General features: G+C 35.1%; 2 protein-coding genes across 5 annotated transcripts; both read right to left on the minus strand.

Moving 5' to 3' along the window:
* Positions 1 to 150: 150 nt before the first annotated feature.
* On the minus strand, positions 151 to 14,073 carry nos2b (nitric oxide synthase 2b, inducible). Of its 4 annotated transcripts, none has more exons than XM_089121145.1 (26): positions 13,943 to 14,073; positions 12,534 to 12,624; positions 12,354 to 12,455; positions 12,046 to 12,194; positions 11,694 to 11,856; positions 11,512 to 11,603; positions 11,272 to 11,413; positions 10,909 to 11,048; positions 10,121 to 10,295; positions 9,912 to 10,013; positions 7,824 to 8,018; positions 7,614 to 7,693; positions 7,304 to 7,448; positions 6,591 to 6,695; positions 6,351 to 6,400; positions 6,091 to 6,265; positions 5,848 to 5,968; positions 4,844 to 4,922; positions 4,481 to 4,671; positions 4,236 to 4,402; positions 2,479 to 2,689; positions 2,254 to 2,341; positions 2,032 to 2,153; positions 1,787 to 1,935; positions 1,054 to 1,248; positions 151 to 926 (listed from the first exon to the last, which is right to left on the minus strand). In XM_089121145.1, exons 2-26 carry the CDS (start codon positions 12,603 to 12,605, stop codon positions 888 to 890), a joined length of 3,249 nt encoding a protein of 1,082 aa, XP_088977271.1. In that variant the 5' UTR covers positions 12,606 to 12,624; positions 13,943 to 14,073; the 3' UTR covers positions 151 to 887. The 4 variants fall into 4 exon arrangements, with proteins under 4 accessions (XP_088977271.1, XP_039518831.2, XP_088977272.1 ...); XM_039662897.2 differs by having other exon boundaries at positions 12,354 to 12,440; positions 12,498 to 12,624; XM_089121146.1 differs by having other exon boundaries at positions 12,534 to 12,610; positions 13,943 to 14,054.
* A 2,647-nt stretch (positions 14,074 to 16,720) lies between these two features.
* On the minus strand, positions 16,721 to 17,769 carry lyrm9 (LYR motif containing 9). The gene is made up of 3 exons (XM_039662928.2): positions 17,476 to 17,769; positions 17,249 to 17,341; positions 16,721 to 17,161 (listed from the first exon to the last, which is right to left on the minus strand). Exons 1-3 carry the CDS (start codon positions 17,584 to 17,586, stop codon positions 17,144 to 17,146), a joined length of 222 nt encoding a protein of 73 aa, XP_039518862.1. The 5' UTR covers positions 17,587 to 17,769; the 3' UTR covers positions 16,721 to 17,143.
* Between the last annotated feature and the right edge of the window lie 290 nt (positions 17,770 to 18,059).

The raw sequence follows: 18,059 nt of genomic DNA on the forward strand, positions 1-18,059 counted from the left end.
AGAATAGACAAACAAAGTGAAACCCAAGGGGGGAAAATAGTACATTTTTAAATCACTGATTATATAAGCATTTGTACATGCAAATTTTGATTGACCAACATTTTGGTTCAAACTAAGGGTCAGATGTTCTTGTGATTTTTGAAGCCCACAACAGAGGAGATACCTATTGTTTTATTGAGCATGGCAAATGTAGAATCTAAAAGATTTGTTAATGTAATTAGTATAGCCATAAAAGCACTACTCAATGACTATTGACTATATATGACTATAATAACAAAGTGCAGGTCAGTCTTCCCAAAAACAGGTAAAAAATACATTAAAAAATAGTTTATTTACAAGTAGGAAATAAAATGCTTTCTATAATTAGAACTGTACATTCCACAATTAACACATTTCTTCTAATTTTTGTGTGTTTCCAGTGTATATTGGTGATTTTTATTTGACTCCTTCCTCTTAGTTAAGAGAGATTTTGGAAGCTGTTTGAAAATAAAGAGATTAAAATAACCCCCTTTTTGGTGTGTTTGGATATTGAAAAGATCAAGATGGTATAATCTTGTATAATTTTTTCTATTTGAAAGACTGAAGTGATAGTGTTTTGGCCCTCCTTTTTGATGCCGAGTTAAAGTTTGATAAGGATATAAATTCAGTGGTTATAGATGTGGCTTCTTCCAATTAAGGAATATAGAGAAATTTAACCCCTTTTGTCTTAATGATTTGGGAGAACTAGCATTCCTTCATTGGCTTCCATTCAAATTTAGGATAAAGTATAAGATGTTATTATTTGTTTTTAAGGGCTTAAATGGGATGGTACCAACGTGTTGTTTTTAAATGTGCTATATTAATAAATATGATTGATTGATTGATTGATTGATGAGTGATCTCCACCACTACGATCCAAAGATGTCCTCATGGTAACGCTTTTCATTCTGTGAACAAAAAGCATAACCATCTAAAATTATTGACCATATATCATTACAGACTGTAAGTCTAAAATACTGTAAGACATTATTATCTGAAGCAGCTATAAAATGTGTCAACATGCTGAAGGTTCACCTTGAGCCTTGACAGATATTCCTCAGCCTGAGTAAGAGTGATACCCAGCCGGCGGACTAAGATTTCCTGGATAGTGGCGGCCACATCGTGAGCCATGTTTATGCCTCCACAGATGTATAGATGTCCTGGATTATGGTGCAGAACCTCAAAGACCTTGTCATTTAATTGCTCTCGCAAGATATCTTGGACATAAACCTGGACCAAAAACAAATACAGAATGTCTATAAGCAAAGACCAGAGAATGTTAACAGCCATTTAGAATCATTTTTTAGATCTGAGATTCTGAGTAAAAGTAATTATTCATATTTTGCGTCATCAACATCAGCAAAAAGACCAGAGGTGTAAAGTCCAGGGGTCAGAAAGTAAAAGTCCTGCCGTATGTTTATTCCACCCATGAACTCAGTCAGCTGATTTCAATGATTTTACTGATCTCCTGGCTGAAAAACTGTAATAATTAGCAAATCCAGGTGATTGGAACAACCTGGGTTGCATTTCCCAAAAGCATTGTAAGTTGATCGTAGAGACCACTGGTGGCAACTTAAGCTTACGATGCTTTTGGGAAACCCAGCCCTGGACTGAACCTGGACTTTACACCTCTGAAAAAGACATACTATATGGCATCCATTTCAAAAGCAAAATTTTAGACTGACAAATTATAACAATAAATAATAAAAATAAAATCAATATTATTATTATAGATTATAATTGGAATACTTAATAGAAATCACTCTACCTTGGGTTTTCCAGTCTGCCTAGAATAAGCTGTTGTGATATTGCTTAGAATGCCATTATCTCTCATGTCCAGAGTCTCCTCTTTGTAAAGATGATCAGTATCTGAATCCCGACAACCGAACACAAGTGTCATCGGACTCCCTTTCAGACCTTGGAGAAATAACAACTTGAGGGTCAAGTTCAACAACTTGAGGTAAGCCCATTTCAGTGGATTTTTTTAAACGACTTGAATGTAAAATTCAATACCTGTTTTTTTCATGTCATAGAATCGCTGTTGCCAAAAGCCACGGAAGGGAGCAATACCGCTCCCAGCTCCAACAAGTATGCAGGGCGCACTAGGGTCGGAGGGAAGGTGGAACCCGTCAGAGCTGTAATTGTTGGAAAAGTTAGTTAATTATGATCAGGGATGACATTGGGCTGCATTTCTCTCTCAGGAACATCTTGAGAATGTAAAAAAAGGAAAGGTACCTATGGACACAACATGGCACCATGTGTCCTTCTTCGATGGTATTGAGCCAGGCACTGCAGAGACCAAAATGCTGCGGACCTTTTCCTTCTAAACAGGGCAGGTCATATGACAACATCAAATACATTTACTCAATGATTCTAGAAGTTATACGTCTAGGAAGTTCCACTGTTCAGGTATCAACTAATAAATGTTCAGAGAATCATTGGGAATATGTTTTACTCTACCCTGTGTGTGATAGCTGACCACTGCCACAGTGAGATGGAGCTCCTGAGGGTGGAGGTCTGGGGAGGAGCTGATTGAGTAAAGGCGTGGCTTCAGTAGAGGCAGCTGGCTGAGGAGAAATTCAGCAGAAAGCTCCACAGAGGAAAACTCCTCTAGCACCTCAAGGAATGTAGGTTTGTGGAACTCCTTCCATATTGTGTAAACCTTGAGGTCCTGTAGAAGAGAAATGTCTTGGTATATATTTAGCTAATAAACTCCATTGAAAACAATTCATGATAATTGCACACAATAGAAATTTTTCATGAATGATGAGCATTAGTGTTCATGAGCCCATTCTTTTGTAAATCGTCGCATTCAATAGGCTATAATGAGACAGTTATGAAAGAATTTGTGTTTCATTAAGCAGGTTCACGAAGACACTTTTAGCATTCTACTTTGGATTTTTCAGCATGAATAATTAATTTACACAAGACATTATATATTACTGTATATTGCCTTTAAAATGCAATATTAAACTGGTTCCAAATCTTTTGAACTTAATTTGAACTGAATGACATTCAGTGACTGTTAACAGTTCTCCCACGTGCATTCGGGATGGCGTTCTAACGATTGACGAGTAGGCTTTTTTTTAGCAAATCAAAAACACACAACAAAACCAGTGTGGTTCAATTCCCATGTTAATGGTTAAAATGAGTCTAAAATCATTTTTTATTGAATCAACCAAAGTGTGACCAGTATAGTCTGATACTGATATAACGAATGAGTCAAATGAATTTGTTCTTTTTTTAGTGAATCAAAAACACAGAACCAGTATAGTCCAGTTCCAGAAAAAAACACTCCTACTGGGGTCCGTGTATTTTTTCATTCATTCATTATTCTATTTCGGAATGAAAGATGAAATTTAAAAAAGGGTGCATCTTGTTTTTTGCAGAAATGGCTGTATTTTGTTTTCTTAATGTATTGTTGTCATCAAATAATAGTATTAGAAAATTGGACGACACTATCGTTTTTTAATTTTTAACATTTATATGTATGTTTTATTGTATTTCATTTGATTCAGAGCCGGCAACACTTTTTTTTGCCATGTTCAATATTCTCCCCACCACTTTTTAAAACACCTTCGTGGTGTGGTTTTAAAATTCTAAACATTAATTATTGAGTTGGGTCAACTTAATTTTGGAAAATTTTATACTAAATATGAATTATTGAGTTTGGCCAACTCAATTTTGAACAATTTAAATTGGGCCAACTCAATTCTGGAATATTTTAATTCTAAATATTAATTATTGAGTTAGGCCAAATTACTTGAGCTGAGGCAACTTAATTTTGGAAAATTTAATTATAAATTTTTGAGTTGGGCCAACTTAATTTTATTGAGTTGGGGCAACTTAAAGCAGTAGTTCACTTTTAAAAAAAAAACTTTTGCTGATAATTTACTCACCCCCATGTCATCCAAGATATCCATGTCATTCTTTCTTCAGTCGAAAATACTTTCAAGCCGAAATCGTGTTTTTTCGTTTTTAAAAATAAAAGTGCCATTTTCTCGTTTCTGCTTATTTCATTTCAAATTGAAAATCAAATGATCTGATGATACACAGACCTGTAAATGTGCCTTTCATAAGGATTTATGTATTATGAAAATAATATATTTCTTTCCTCTATATTTATCTCCTAAAGTTACTAAAATACCCTCAAAGTTACCAAGTTGTTCAATTCTGTGCAATTCTCATCTTTAGTTCTGAAACAAAAAATGACTTACTGTTGCTAGTGCTAAGAGGCGCTGCCTGTGATCTTCCTGCGTTGCCATCTTTGAGAGTTTGCGGAGGAAGCTTTGTGAGGGTGGGCTGGTGACATCAAGATAGTAGGTAAGAGATTGAACAAGGGGGCATGGTGGTATTCGTTCATCTCTCTGCCACCTTTCACCATCTGCAAGACAACATTATTAGGTATCATCATGTTATTATATGTAAGACTTCTATGTAATTAGGTTATATGGTTCAGTACCAGGGTAGGAATCATTGAGGAATTCCAAGCGAAGGCTCTGGTTGATAGGAGGGTCACTGGGCAGATGCTTTAGGATGCCAGCTACTAATTCAGGTGAGTTCCCAGGGAAAATCCTCACATGGTCTCCAGGGGCAAAGTTTAAGGGCTCAGTGTTCCCATCCATCTCCAGCACCACCAATATTGTAGACTGACTGAGATCACGTAAAAATAAATACTGTTAAATATTGTGTGAGAAAACAAGGCACACAACATAAGGCACCCGTTTCAGAAAAAAATACAAGCTTATAATAATAATAAAAATTAATAAAACTATTATAATAATAAAACACAGATACACAAATATAAGTTGGTTTAAGAGCAAACCTTGACTCCGGGCTCTGTAGATTCTGCCTTCTCTTCAGCTTCATGGGAACCACAGCTTTAGAATGGAGAGCTGATAGAGCTGTAAAACCAACCCAAATAATAATCAATCACTGCAGAAATTTTGCAAATCTGTTAATAACATGATTGCTAAATGGCATATTTAAAGGAGTAGTTCACTTTAAAAAAAACAAAAAACTTTTGCAGATAATTTACTCACCCCCATGTCATCCAAGCTGCCCATGTCTTTCTTTCTTCAGTCGAAAAGAAATTAAGGATTTTGATGAAAACATTCCAGGATTTTCTCCATATAATGGACTTCACTCTTCTGTTCAGACTCGTTCATCAAAACGAACATTTGGTTTTTTTTAGAGTTTTTTTCAAGTCATTTGGTTCATTCAACGAAAGAAAAGACTCGAAAAAAAGATTTGTTCATTTTGATGAACAAGTTCGAACAGGAGAGTCACGAACACACATCACAGAACAGAGCAAGGCGAGCATTTGTGCTTATAAAACTTTTTTATTTATTTTTTAAATGACCGATCGTTTTGCTTGATAAGACCCTTATTCATCGTCTAGTGACGTTTAAAGCCATTTGAAGCTGCACTGAAACTCTCATTTGGACCCAATGAAGTCCATCATATGGAGAAAATCCTGGAATGTTTTCATCAAAAATCATAATTTATTTTCGACTGAAGAAAGAAATACATGGACATCTTGGATGACATGGGAGTGAGTAAATTATCAGCAAAAGGTTTTTTTTTTTTAAAGTGAACTGCTCCTTAAAATCCAAAATGTCACTAAGCATTTCCATATTCTTACATAATATTGCACTGTAAATAATTCTGTTATGCAACATTTAAAAAAAAAAAGAAAAATGGCAAGAATATTCTCAATATAGCATTTTGGTTTAGTTTTTTAATCACTTACACAGGTTTCGTCAAGCTTTGCCCATAATTTTCCCTTGATTTTTCTTTCAAATAAATAAAATTGTATATTAAATGCACCTGCGATTTGGTCAAGTGTACAGCTGTCATTCTGAACTCTGTGCCTCTGCGGATCCCAGGAATCTGCCAGACCATCGCTGCCTGGAAGCTGCCCTTGAATGTTAAACGCCTTGCATGCATCCTTTACATACAGAAAACAAACATCTCATGATTCATTTTACCGTTCACCAAAGTACAGAAAACAAAGGATGCTCAATGGTTATTTTATTATTTATATTTCTTCTTATATTCTTTTATTTAGACCTTAAAGGCTGTGCAAGCCCAGGCTGAGAAAGCTTCCTCCTGTCCATTCAACTCATCTCCCTCTCCTGTGGGGGACACGCGGATGGCTCCCAGTGCCGCAAGCTTATCATCCACTGCATGGGCAAACCCACAGAAGTGGGAGTACGAACGAGAGCCGAGACCAAACACACAGAACCTGTGTGAGGGAAAGAAACAATTTAAACAATATATTCTACACAGGAGTGGAGAGAAAATACATTTAGAGGATTTTAAATACTGACCTGACTTTGTTTCTGAGGCTTTTCAGAGTAAAAAGCTGCTTCTTGAAACTCTGAGAAGAAAGAAAGAATCACATTCTAGTTATCAAACATCTTTTGTGGTTATTGTACAACGAATCATTCCAAAAGCAAATGCCTTTGTGAAGACCTTTTCATTTGGATTCTGCATTATTTTTTTGTGATAATGTTTTTTATTATTATTATTAAAATACAACAGGTCACGGTGCATAAATATATCCACACCTCTCCATTTCCTGGACAGTCTCCATTGCCGAAGGTGCTGGTGACAACAATTAACAGACTTTCCTTATCAAGGTCACTGAAGTTGTAGTCCTCCATGCAAACAACCTGTATAAATAACACGTTTCACATATGTATGTTTTAACTAAAAAGTCAATGTCAAATCTTAGTGTTTAATCGAACAGTATTCATTTTTTACATATAGCATCTTAAAAAAAATCAAAGCTTTTAATGTTTATATGTCTATGTGATTTTAATATGCTTTAAGACAAACCATGTGCAAATGCATAAGTCAACACCATTGCTGAGTATTTTCTCTTTAAAACTGCAGTGAACCAAAGACAGTCTCAAAAACATGGTGTTTCTGACATCACAAACTACCTAGTAACCAATCACGCCAATATGTGATCATCAACAAGTGGATCTCTGAGCTGGTGTGAGTGGATTATTTGCATATTCATAGAACCGTGTGAAGTAAATGTTACATTCAAGCTATTTTAAATATGTCATTTTGGTGATCAAAGATGAGTTAAGGGATACAATTATTGACTACAGGGGGACTTTTTATTAAAAAAAAAGTAAAATGGGGTAATTTCCACCTTAGAGTGGGATATTGTTATGAATGTGCCACATATGCCGCAAGTGTTGGTAATGGTACTCAATTTGAGTAGCAGAACAATAAGTTAAAAATGAATCGGGGGTTATGGTCCTCTTACCATGGAGCTGAAGGCACAGTTCATCATGGCATTTAGTTTCTTGGCAAAAGTCTGTGATTTCCCTGTTTCTGTGGCGTAGAGAATGGTGCAACGCACCCTCTTGGCCAGAACTGATTTAATGAGTGTCTGAGAGAAGAGCACTACTCTAAAAGAAAGGAAAGAAAACAAGAATTTTAGCTCTACTGGCTGCTCACCAAATGTTCACAGCTAACCTTTCAAATATTCATTACATTGTTGCAGACAGATTTTTGTTGAGAGAACAAAACTGGGTTGTTCAGGTTGAGGAAGTGTGAATATGATATTGTGGTACCTGATCAATCCTTTGAAGCTGATTGTACACCTCCTCCATCTCCTCTTATCCTTCCACTTGTATGTCAACCACGGATCAGGCTTTAAGGCAAGAACATCCCAAAATTTAGATTTTCCCAAAACATCAATTTCCCAAAACATCATACTTCAGCTCGAGAATATTCCAGCAATGCAGCTTTATGATGAATGCACAATAGATGCAGGATGATACCTGATAGTAGAAAAAGGGTGACAGGATGTAGTTCAGCATTTCCTGGTGATACACAGGAGTTAAGGATCCAGACATTGGCGGCACCAGCCAGACCCAATCGGCTGGACAGCCTCCACGCAGACGCACTTCCATTTCCATGTGCTGCATGAAGGATTCTGATGCAGAATGGTGGTCAGTTATGGTGACCTTATTTTTCTGTAAGTCGGGACAAAAAGGTCAAAAAACTGTGGATAAACATTTAACAAGAGGTCAAATTACATCTTAACCCATATATTGACTTTCCAGTGGGATGTGCATAAACTTTGATGTGCATAAATGTGAATAATTTCCCATACAATTTCCCAATTATTTTTTTTAAATATTTATTTAATACTAATGTAACACATTAGAATGTTATCCACCTCTATATAGGTCTTCTATTAATTTAATTTGACTAAAATATTTTACATTAAGATTTAGATCCTCACACATATGTCCTAAAGAACATAAATATTAGTATTATTTATTTTTTAATAAATAATAAATAATAATTATAATTTAAAAAAAATCTTTTGTAACTATTTCATGTTTTGACAAATTGGCAGTGCTGGATTTATTCCTTACAAATTGTTGTTGGTTAATGACTCCAAATTACATGACAAAAATTGTAGGTAGTTACGTAATCCATATAACCTGACTACTTTGTGATTACTTTTGACCTAACTTGTTCATCACATTAATTTGATAATCCTAATTTATTATCTTAAAATCGTAGGTGGTACTTCAGGTATTTAGGTCAAAGAGGTTCAGCTGACAAATAGGTTGGGGAATCCATGGACTGCATGTAAATATGAAATTACATGATTTGTGCATTTCCATGGCCCTCATTTATCAAAAGTGCGTACACCAAATTTCCAGCGTACACCCAAAACCACGGTGACTTTGAGATTTATCAATATGGACGTTGGCGTACGGCGCGCTCAAATCCTACACCAGCTCAGGAGGTGGTGTACGCAATTATTAATGTGAATGAATGGTACTGTACTCCACATCACATCACATCACATCATCATCATCACTATTGTACACTCCAATAAATGTTACATGTGAATCTTGAATGCTAATTCAAAAGACCTGTTGTAAAATAATGCATTGTGATAGGTAATTTCGGCATCACGTCAGAGAAGTTTCTCTTCTTTGCCGTCTTCCGTAAAATGAGGGCATGGGGGGAGCGGAGACTTGAATATTTAGGGGCGTGTTATTCTAATGACGATCGTTTTCAGCCGCGGGATTTATCAAGGGCAGACATTGCGTACACCTGGATTTCAAAGGTACGCACAGCTTCATAAATCAAGCCTTTCAAAGACAGTAAACATGGTAAATGACTCACTGAGTGATAATTCAAATAATAATTAATGTGTCCGTTTAGCTGATTAGATTAGAGAATAATTCTTAAAGAAATAAATGATTTCTGTAAATCCAGAGATCAAATGCTGTGTGGGTCTCGGTTTTCAGTTATATTGTCACATGAGTCACAAACCAGTCAGGTTTAGGGGCCATTTATACAATATAATATTCAACTTGGTCTTTCATTTACATTCATAAATTGATGTTTTGTGGGCCTGAAAACGTAACATTTGAATTCAAAGTGCAAGTTTTTGAAACCGTTGTTGTCTCTCGAATTTGTAAAAAAAGTGAGGTCATGTCCATGCATATTACATGTTCAGTCTATAGTGTTTCTTTAAGTGACATCACCAACTACTGCACTGGGATGAATATAGGGTTTTAGTCGTTTTTGCAGAAAGTGAAAAACAATGAAAAACGTGAAAAACAAAGGAAAATCTTTTCCCATTTTTAATACATCATTGTCATGTAAGTTTCCATACAATTTCATATGAAATAGCCACCATTTAAAATACAGTAGTCAACATTTGAAGTGGATCAAAAAAGTTCTAAGACAAGAACGGGTATTGTTCAAAATTCATGTATAACTTTGATGAAAGGTTTTGATCCACTTCAAATGTTGACTACTGTAGTTAGGTTTCCTCATGAAATCGTGAAAATCCTCTTGTCTCTCACCAATGTTTTAGACTTATTTGCTTTATTTACCTGAAAACTATGCATCACTGCGACATTGATGGCCACCAAGGCCTGGTCCTTCCATAGCGAGGACAGTTTTTGCGTCTCCAAGCCCATTCGGCGGCCAACCCGCTGTAGGACATAATAAAGTGATAGAAAATCAGTATCAAAGATCCTCTAGGTCTAAACTTTCTCTTCTTGACTGTAAATATTTTAAGCAGTAAGAAATGTAGTAGCACCTCAAGAACATTGTAGCGTTGGGAATCACAGAAGTCCCTCACTCCAATCTCAGTGCCCATGTACCAACCGTTAAAAGGACATGCTGGGAATTCAAGACCACCAATCTCCAGTAACATGTTGGACACTGCAGGCAACGTATACCATCGGAGGTTCAAATCCTTAAACCACTCGTATCTGAAGAAGTGAATTAAACCATCCAATTTTAATGGCATGCGCATATATTTTAGCTACCAGTTCAAACAAACCCTTGACCATGTTACTAAATGCAATATTTCAGTTTTTATCCATTTTGCTGACACAAATCCATAACACTTCTAGGTCTGCATGATTGCACCATTATTGGAGCTCTACAAACAGCACTTCAGTCAAATTCACAAGGTAAACTAATTAGGTAGCTCTCTAATGTGAAGTGTTGGAGTGAGTCTGGATTGACTTTAAGCCTCACTGGTTAAACTCATTTGTTAGGTCTGGATGAAAGAATGTGGCATAGAGACAGGCTGTTTTAGGATTGAATGGCTTTGCCACTCTAGTCTGATCTTTAAGTGCCTAGGAGCATTTGTTTTTTTAAAGGTCCACTACGAGCTCTTAAAAGGAAAAGCCTTGCATAATTTTCTGTTCAAGAAGCAAACAGATTTGTTGCAGAATCAAGTGGAATGCAAGTCATCTCAGTAAAGAGCTCTGGTGGTCTGTGTAAACTACATCGCCCTCAAATTTAGACAAGCTACAAGACCGAAAGTCTGACTTTGAGTCTTTGTACTAGAACCCTTGAACCCATGTTTTCACTTACTGTGGGTGCTCCATGGGAACTTCCAAAATTAAATGCTGGGGAATTTCAAATAACTGAGGGTCCTCTCCATTAGCTTGCAGCACCAGTGGAAGCACATCAAACAGACCGTACTTTGGTGTCCACCCAAGCTGGATGCACATCTGTTAAATATGGGTATTGACAAGACATCAATGTGGTCTATATTACAAATAGATCTTTTATAACTGTAACAACGTTTTTATGGCCTCATATTAAATGAAAGACTAAAACGAATATTTGTATTTGGTAGTATTCAGACAGACAGATACTGCAGAAAGATATTCTAAAAAAGGTATTGCAAAGAGAGAAAATATCTATTATAAAAGAAAATAGACTGGTATCTACCTCTGTGAAGTCAACACTGGCGGGATCTCCTATTATTGTACCATCTGTAATCTTATAGCCAGCGTATCGTATGAGCTGACTATTCCACACGCGGAAATCATGTTGACCATCAGTTCTTTGAGGAAACACAGTGATGACAGACCTGTGAAAAGAAATCTCTTTATTGTGACGGCATCGCATCAAGTTTACAAAGACAATGAAGATGGAAGATGGGCTCAAGTAACACATTCTTGGGTTTACCTCAGGTTGCCTCCATTGGTAGCAAACTGAATATGATCGCACAACATCTGAAACATGTCTTCAGTAGTTCTGCATTCGCGTGCATCAAACAGCTGGACAGAAAAACATACGATCATGTAAATAGAACTCCAGTATACCATAACACATATGATACATGTTTTAGTCCAAACTAGAGAAACTACCTGCAAATTAGCCCACTGAATTCTGCCAATGCATCTCGGTGCATTTCTCCATGCTTGCTTAGCCCCGAATTCCAGTTCTTTTGTGGTGAGTTGATATGACCCAGTAGCATCTATTTCCCTCGCGACTTCCTCCACACGAGACAGGTGCTCCTCAATTTTTGAGCTGAATAACAGATGTAATTCAGTCATATAGCCTACCCAGTTCACTCTTCCGAATTAAGCAAGTTCATGGTCTGCTTTATTATGGCATTAAATGAAATGGGGGGAAAAAACCAAGAACGTAACCACTTATTCAGTATTAGAGTGGACTAACGGTCAAATATTAACCCACTGTGACCTTATAGGTTCTTACTTTTTAATTGACTTGTAGTACTGATTGATGAAGTCAATAGCTTGCATGAGGATGTCATCAGAGTCTGGCAGGGTGGAGGAAGGACAGCGCATCAGAGCCTTTGGAGTCATGATAGAGCCTTCACAGACATTGGACATGCAAACCTGGCTCTAAAGATAAGGAGGAGGAAGTTCAAATTTATCCTGTAGCCATTAGCAAAATAACTTTAAAATGAGACTCTATAAAAGCAGGCAATGAGAAACTTTACACACATGCAGTAAAAATAGAACTAAACTATTTCAGTGGGACGGGCTCATAAATGTGTTCACCTTAACTGCTCTGTGATGTAACGTATCCCGATGGCTCAAACCATCCTGGTAGTTCTTCACTTGCTTGGAAAATGGGCATCGATTTACTTTGTTCTCCCATTGCTAGACAAACCAACAGAACTTTAGGATATTGCATTTCATTTGTGACATGCATTTTATGTCAGCTGAAGTTTTGCTCACCATGTTTGGCTTAATCTGGTGGAGTATAACATCCTTCTTGTCTTTAGAGGCTTTAGTGGCATGGTTCCCCATTTCTCCTTGAAATAGTGAACTGAAAATCAGTTAAATCAGTAAATGTTGAAGTACAGTTTTTGATAATTAATGCATTCTATTTTGATGTGAAATGTTGCATTTTTTGAAATATTTTTTTTTATAATCATAAAAAATATATTAATTTTAATGTAAAAAAAAATAGAATAGCTCATAAATCTCATAGCATCAAAATTATAATGCAAAGTACCATTAACATCTTTAGAAATTCTAAATACTAATAAAAAAATATGGTGGCTAAGCATATTTCATACTGAATTCATATTCACTTATCACCTGCTCCTCCTGGTCTTTTTTTATATTTTGCCAAGGTATATTGTCTATACCCAAAAATATTTCAGCTCCTTCCAAACTTATTTTAATTTTCTCTGTTTGAGTTGGTCTGTACATTTAATTACAAAAGCAATCAACAAACCCCATTCATTGTTTTTTTTTTGTTGTTGTTTTTTTTGCATCCCCTCCAGAAAAACTTTGTGAGTTTTTCTAGATCGTTTCTTGATCAGAACGCCTGGTATCACTCCGTTTCCTTTTTCTCTCACCCAAAATCTTTCTTCATTCACTATTTTCTTGCACACATTGTCAATTTAAAATGCTTTTTTTTTGTTTTGTTATTCTGTTTTATATATTATTAGCAGGCTTCCGTCTCTCAAAATCTTAGCCATATCTATTTCTAACTTTTTCTTCTTTCTTTTTTAGATAACAGTATTGGACTAAGTTTAACATGCTCATCATCTTCTTTAAATCTTTTTGCGGACAACCAATCTTCATCCGAGCCGTTTCCTTCTAATCCCCGTTTACTGGATTGGCTTGCTACCAGGTTCCCTTCATTTCATCCATTTTCTCTTTTTTCTTGTTTTTTCTTTCCCACTACCTACAATACTAAATTCCAATCATTAAACTCCATTTCATCTTCATTAACTACATCAGAAGTTATCTCAATCCAGTCACCGTTAAGACGATAAGATAGTAGTTGCTTTTACTGTTTCAGTTATCAAAAAGGAAAAGGATCAGTGAAGAGTTGATATTGTTCATTTCCTTCAGTGATTCTACTTGTTCACATTATCATCAATTATGGTCAATCACTTAATTATTAACTTCAACACAGCTTCAGTGTTACTTTTTAACACTGTATAGTGGACCCAGCAGTGTCAATTTAACACCACAGATGTTGCTGTGATGCACATAACAACACATTATAAAACATACATGAGAATAGAAAAAAAATAATAATTTTATAAATTAAAGATAGGCTATATGCATAATATCTGTCATTATATGTTATGCAATTATGAATTTCATTAACAACATGAGTTTCTTACCTTTGTGTGTTAGGCAGTCCTTTCTCAGTGTGCAATTGTGAATCTCCCACTTTTACATGCTTATATACTGAACCTAGAGAGCCTGTTGGTTAGGGCAGGTCAAGAATTGTGCTGGTCGTGGCATTGTGCCATAAGGAGGGTTGGACGGTTACAGCCTGACCACAGTTTCCAATGTCATAATCTTACACCCATACTGGAATCTTTGAACACCAGCATCTGTAAAACACTTACAGTTTGATGAATCAAAAGGAAAACCATAACTACACCACACCTCACCTAAAAGGTTATATGATCTACACTGTAAAAAACAATCTGTTCAATTTATGAAAAAAAAAAAAAAAATGTGGTTAAAAATGTTCCTGTTAAAAATACGGTAGCAACATTTTCACAGACTTTTAACCGTATATAATTCAACCGTATTTCATTATCTGATATAATGTTAATGTAATGACCTTTTCAAGAATTAATTTTTTTTCCATTGTAATACACTGACAAACAACAATCACAGCAGTGTAGAGTCAACTGATCAATCAAAGCTGTTCACAAGCAGATCTTCCACAAGAAAGTTAATACTAATATATAGAAGCTGCGCAGTGTCATGCACACAAACATTAAACACAGTCATGGAAACATGTTGAAATAAACAAAATGCAATAAATATTAATTTAACAACATTAAATATAACTTAAAACCTTAATGTACATTACTGATACGAAAAAAAATGAAGAAAATTATGAAGAAACTTAAATGTGAAGTGTCACACAGGGAATTGTGGGAATGTCAATTTACATTCTTTTTCACTTATAAAAATGCATTAAACTTATAAAAAAAATGTAACGGTATTTTACAGTAAAATTACATAAAATGTACTATTATATATATCAGTTATTTAGCGTATATAGTAAGAAAACTTTTTTAACCAATTAACAAGTCTTTCACCATTTTTTTCACCATTTTTTTTAAAGTGTAGATCTGTATTTATTATTACTCTGGCAAAATAATCAATGAATGTATTAGATTAGATTAGAATAGAACACTTTATCAATCCCCATAAGGGGAAACTCATTTGCTATCATTGCACATTACAAACAACACAAATAGACAATTGAACATTAAAAACAACAACAGTCAATACATGCAAAGAATTAAACAACTTAAAAAAACTTGAGGCATTGAGACATTACTGAGACATACTAATCTTAACATTACTCATACACTAGACATTACTAATCTTCGACTAAATTAACTTTTAAGTTCAATAAATATACAGTGTAGTGGGAGGACCTTTGGATGGATTAATGAACAAAATAGAAATAATATATTTGTATATTACAGATTTTATTCCAATGAATTCATAATATGATAATAGCACTTGTGGGAAATGTGTTATTGTTTCCAGTAAATGTGTTTTAGCAATTGGGGGAAACAGTACACTCTTCTATTACCACACCCCTCACAAGATTTACATAAGTTACACATTCACATGAGTAATACAAAATCTCCCTTCTTCTTTCTTTTTAAAAGCTCTTCAATGTAATTGAGACATCAAACTTTCTCACAGAAATTGCATGTACGTCATAATCGATTAAGTCTGCAATATTTAGCTTTGTTTTGAGATTGATGGTGATCTACAAAGAAAAATTAATATCACATTTCTGTACATTATTTACATATTTAGTTTCCAAATAATAAAGCTGCCAGTTTGCAGGTTAACTGCAAAAATATTATAATCATAAAGCAATCAGTGGGTTCCCATTATTTGTCCTCATCCTATTATCACTTTCATTATGCATAGCTTGGCTACAAGGAACAATGGAACATATTGCAGCAAATGGACTGTACATGTGTCTGATTCACGCACATTGATGTCATTGCTATTAAAACTTCAAATGATCTAACTACTTCCGTTTTCATCCATTTGTTTGGCAACTAATGAATGTCACGCACAACAACCATAAAAGGATTTGACAAGCAAGAGTGCAATGCAGGTCATCTGATTCATAATCAACTCCTGAATTTACATTTAAACACACAAATTAAACACAGTAACATACTGATGAATAGTTTTGTTTTGATAATGCTTTCACATTTTTGTTGCATTTACTACTTCACTGTGTCTTTTATTTAGAATAACTTACTATTATAACAAAATAATTATCCGGAACATTCTACCCGTCTGTCATAAACACACATTTTTACAGCCTAGCTTCCAGTAACTAGCAATACATTTTCAGTTCAATGATTGATTATTTGTCTGGGAAGGAGAACGATAAAATGTATTCCTGGACGATGATTCCCATTACATAATCTATCGTTCATTTGATGTGCTAAATTAGTTACTCCAATTCTTCCTCATTACCCACAATATAAGAAAAGTTTACATATACAGGGGTTGTAAAACAGATGATCATGTTCATAAACACCCTACCTGCTTTGTTCGCCTTGCTTTTGGCTTGCTTTGAGCTTGCTCAGTTGGGATTATTTAGTGTTTAGCAATGTTGTTGATCTGTGTTGTGCTACTTTCATGTTATCAGTGTGAAGCTGCTTTGATACAATCTGTATTGTGAAAAGCGCTATATAAATAAATGTGACTTGACTTGACTTTGTAACGAGAACAAAATGATTTTTTAAAAAGATCAAATTGATCCCACTGCACTGACTATATACTTTTTCACATTAATAAATTGATCAGTTAGTATACTCTTAAATTGTTTTAAAGGGGATTACCAAATAAAACTAATTTTTTGGTGGGGGAAAAAAAATCTAAGTAGACAAATGTATCATTAAATAATACATTTATTAACACAAAAAAAAACAATATTAAGTTAACTTGAAAGCATATGACTTATAAGCATCAATCATTTTAATGGCTTTACAAAGGTAGCAGAACCCAATTAAAGGCCCAGAATCTACCTAAATTTACGGTCTGGAGCCGCTTCTGATCCAAAGTGAATAAAAGGCAATCTTGTTTTATTGTCTTTATAATATAATCACATGTTCAGAACAAAACAAGATGCTTTTTCAAGACTCCTATAAAAATGTAAGTAAAACCTAGCCAAATGTTATACTTGTAAAAGGTGGGCTATTTGGTGATAACAATCTGTGGGTATGATTTCAGTTTCATTTTTTAGCAGTAATATAGTCTGACTGTAGGCTAGATATGACCTTTTTCAGCTCCATGCTGTACCCTCTCCATGTTGATCACATCTTTTTAGTGTACTAGGAAAGAAGATAAAAACATTATGATCAATTGTAAATCAAATAATGAGGTTTCGTATTTTCTCTGGTGCCAAAAAAAACGTGTACTTTAGTTAATATCCAGTCAGCGTCAGATATAGCTCTTTGAATGATCATCTGAATCCTTTCTGGATCATCCTCATCCGCATGACTGTTGTAACTCTGAAATAAAAGAAAGTCACGTTGAAACCTGACAGCAGAAAAGGTGAATCTCCTGCACATATTTGGGTGTATTTCTAGGGTTATATTCTAATTGCAGTCTGATAAGTAGCTCGGTTTGAAGTTTATAAAAGTACCTGTCTGATGGCGTGTTGGTAGTGTTTTTGCATGGCTGCTGAGGGCAAGAGTTTGCAGCAGCGCAGCAGATAGCGGTAAAGCTGCACCGGCGTGCGGATCAGATCAGGCATGTGGACTGTGGAGGGTCTGTGTTCTGCTAGCACTTTCACTTTTTTAAAAGTCTGATTGCGAAGTCTTGCGCTACAATTACATTGAGTATATCTGGCCTATTTCGAGCTGTAATTGTATAATAAGACGTATAACACTCGTCACATGCTCATAAGTTGAAATGTAAAGGTGAAGGATACACATAACAGTGGAACCACTTCCTCATTGACTTCTTCTAACCTGAAGTTGTTTCATAATAAAAGTCATCGCTCTTCTGTAAAATAATGCTGATTATTTTTCAAACCTTTCTGGCTGGAATACATAATCACACTCCAAAAATAAGTACAACCTAACTACAGTTGTTTTTTTTATTGATTACATGATTACAAATTATTACCAGAATATAATTCATAATTTTGATGGATCTGAAAAGGGTGAATTTGCTTTCATAACAATTTGAAACATGTTTTCATATTTTAAATTTTCATTTTTTTAA

Source organism: Pimephales promelas, chromosome 16 (genome assembly GCF_988280905.1).
Source record: "Pimephales promelas chromosome 16, fPimPro1.hap1.1, whole genome shotgun sequence".
NCBI classification, from domain to species: Eukaryota; Metazoa; Chordata; class Actinopteri; order Cypriniformes; family Leuciscidae; genus Pimephales; species Pimephales promelas.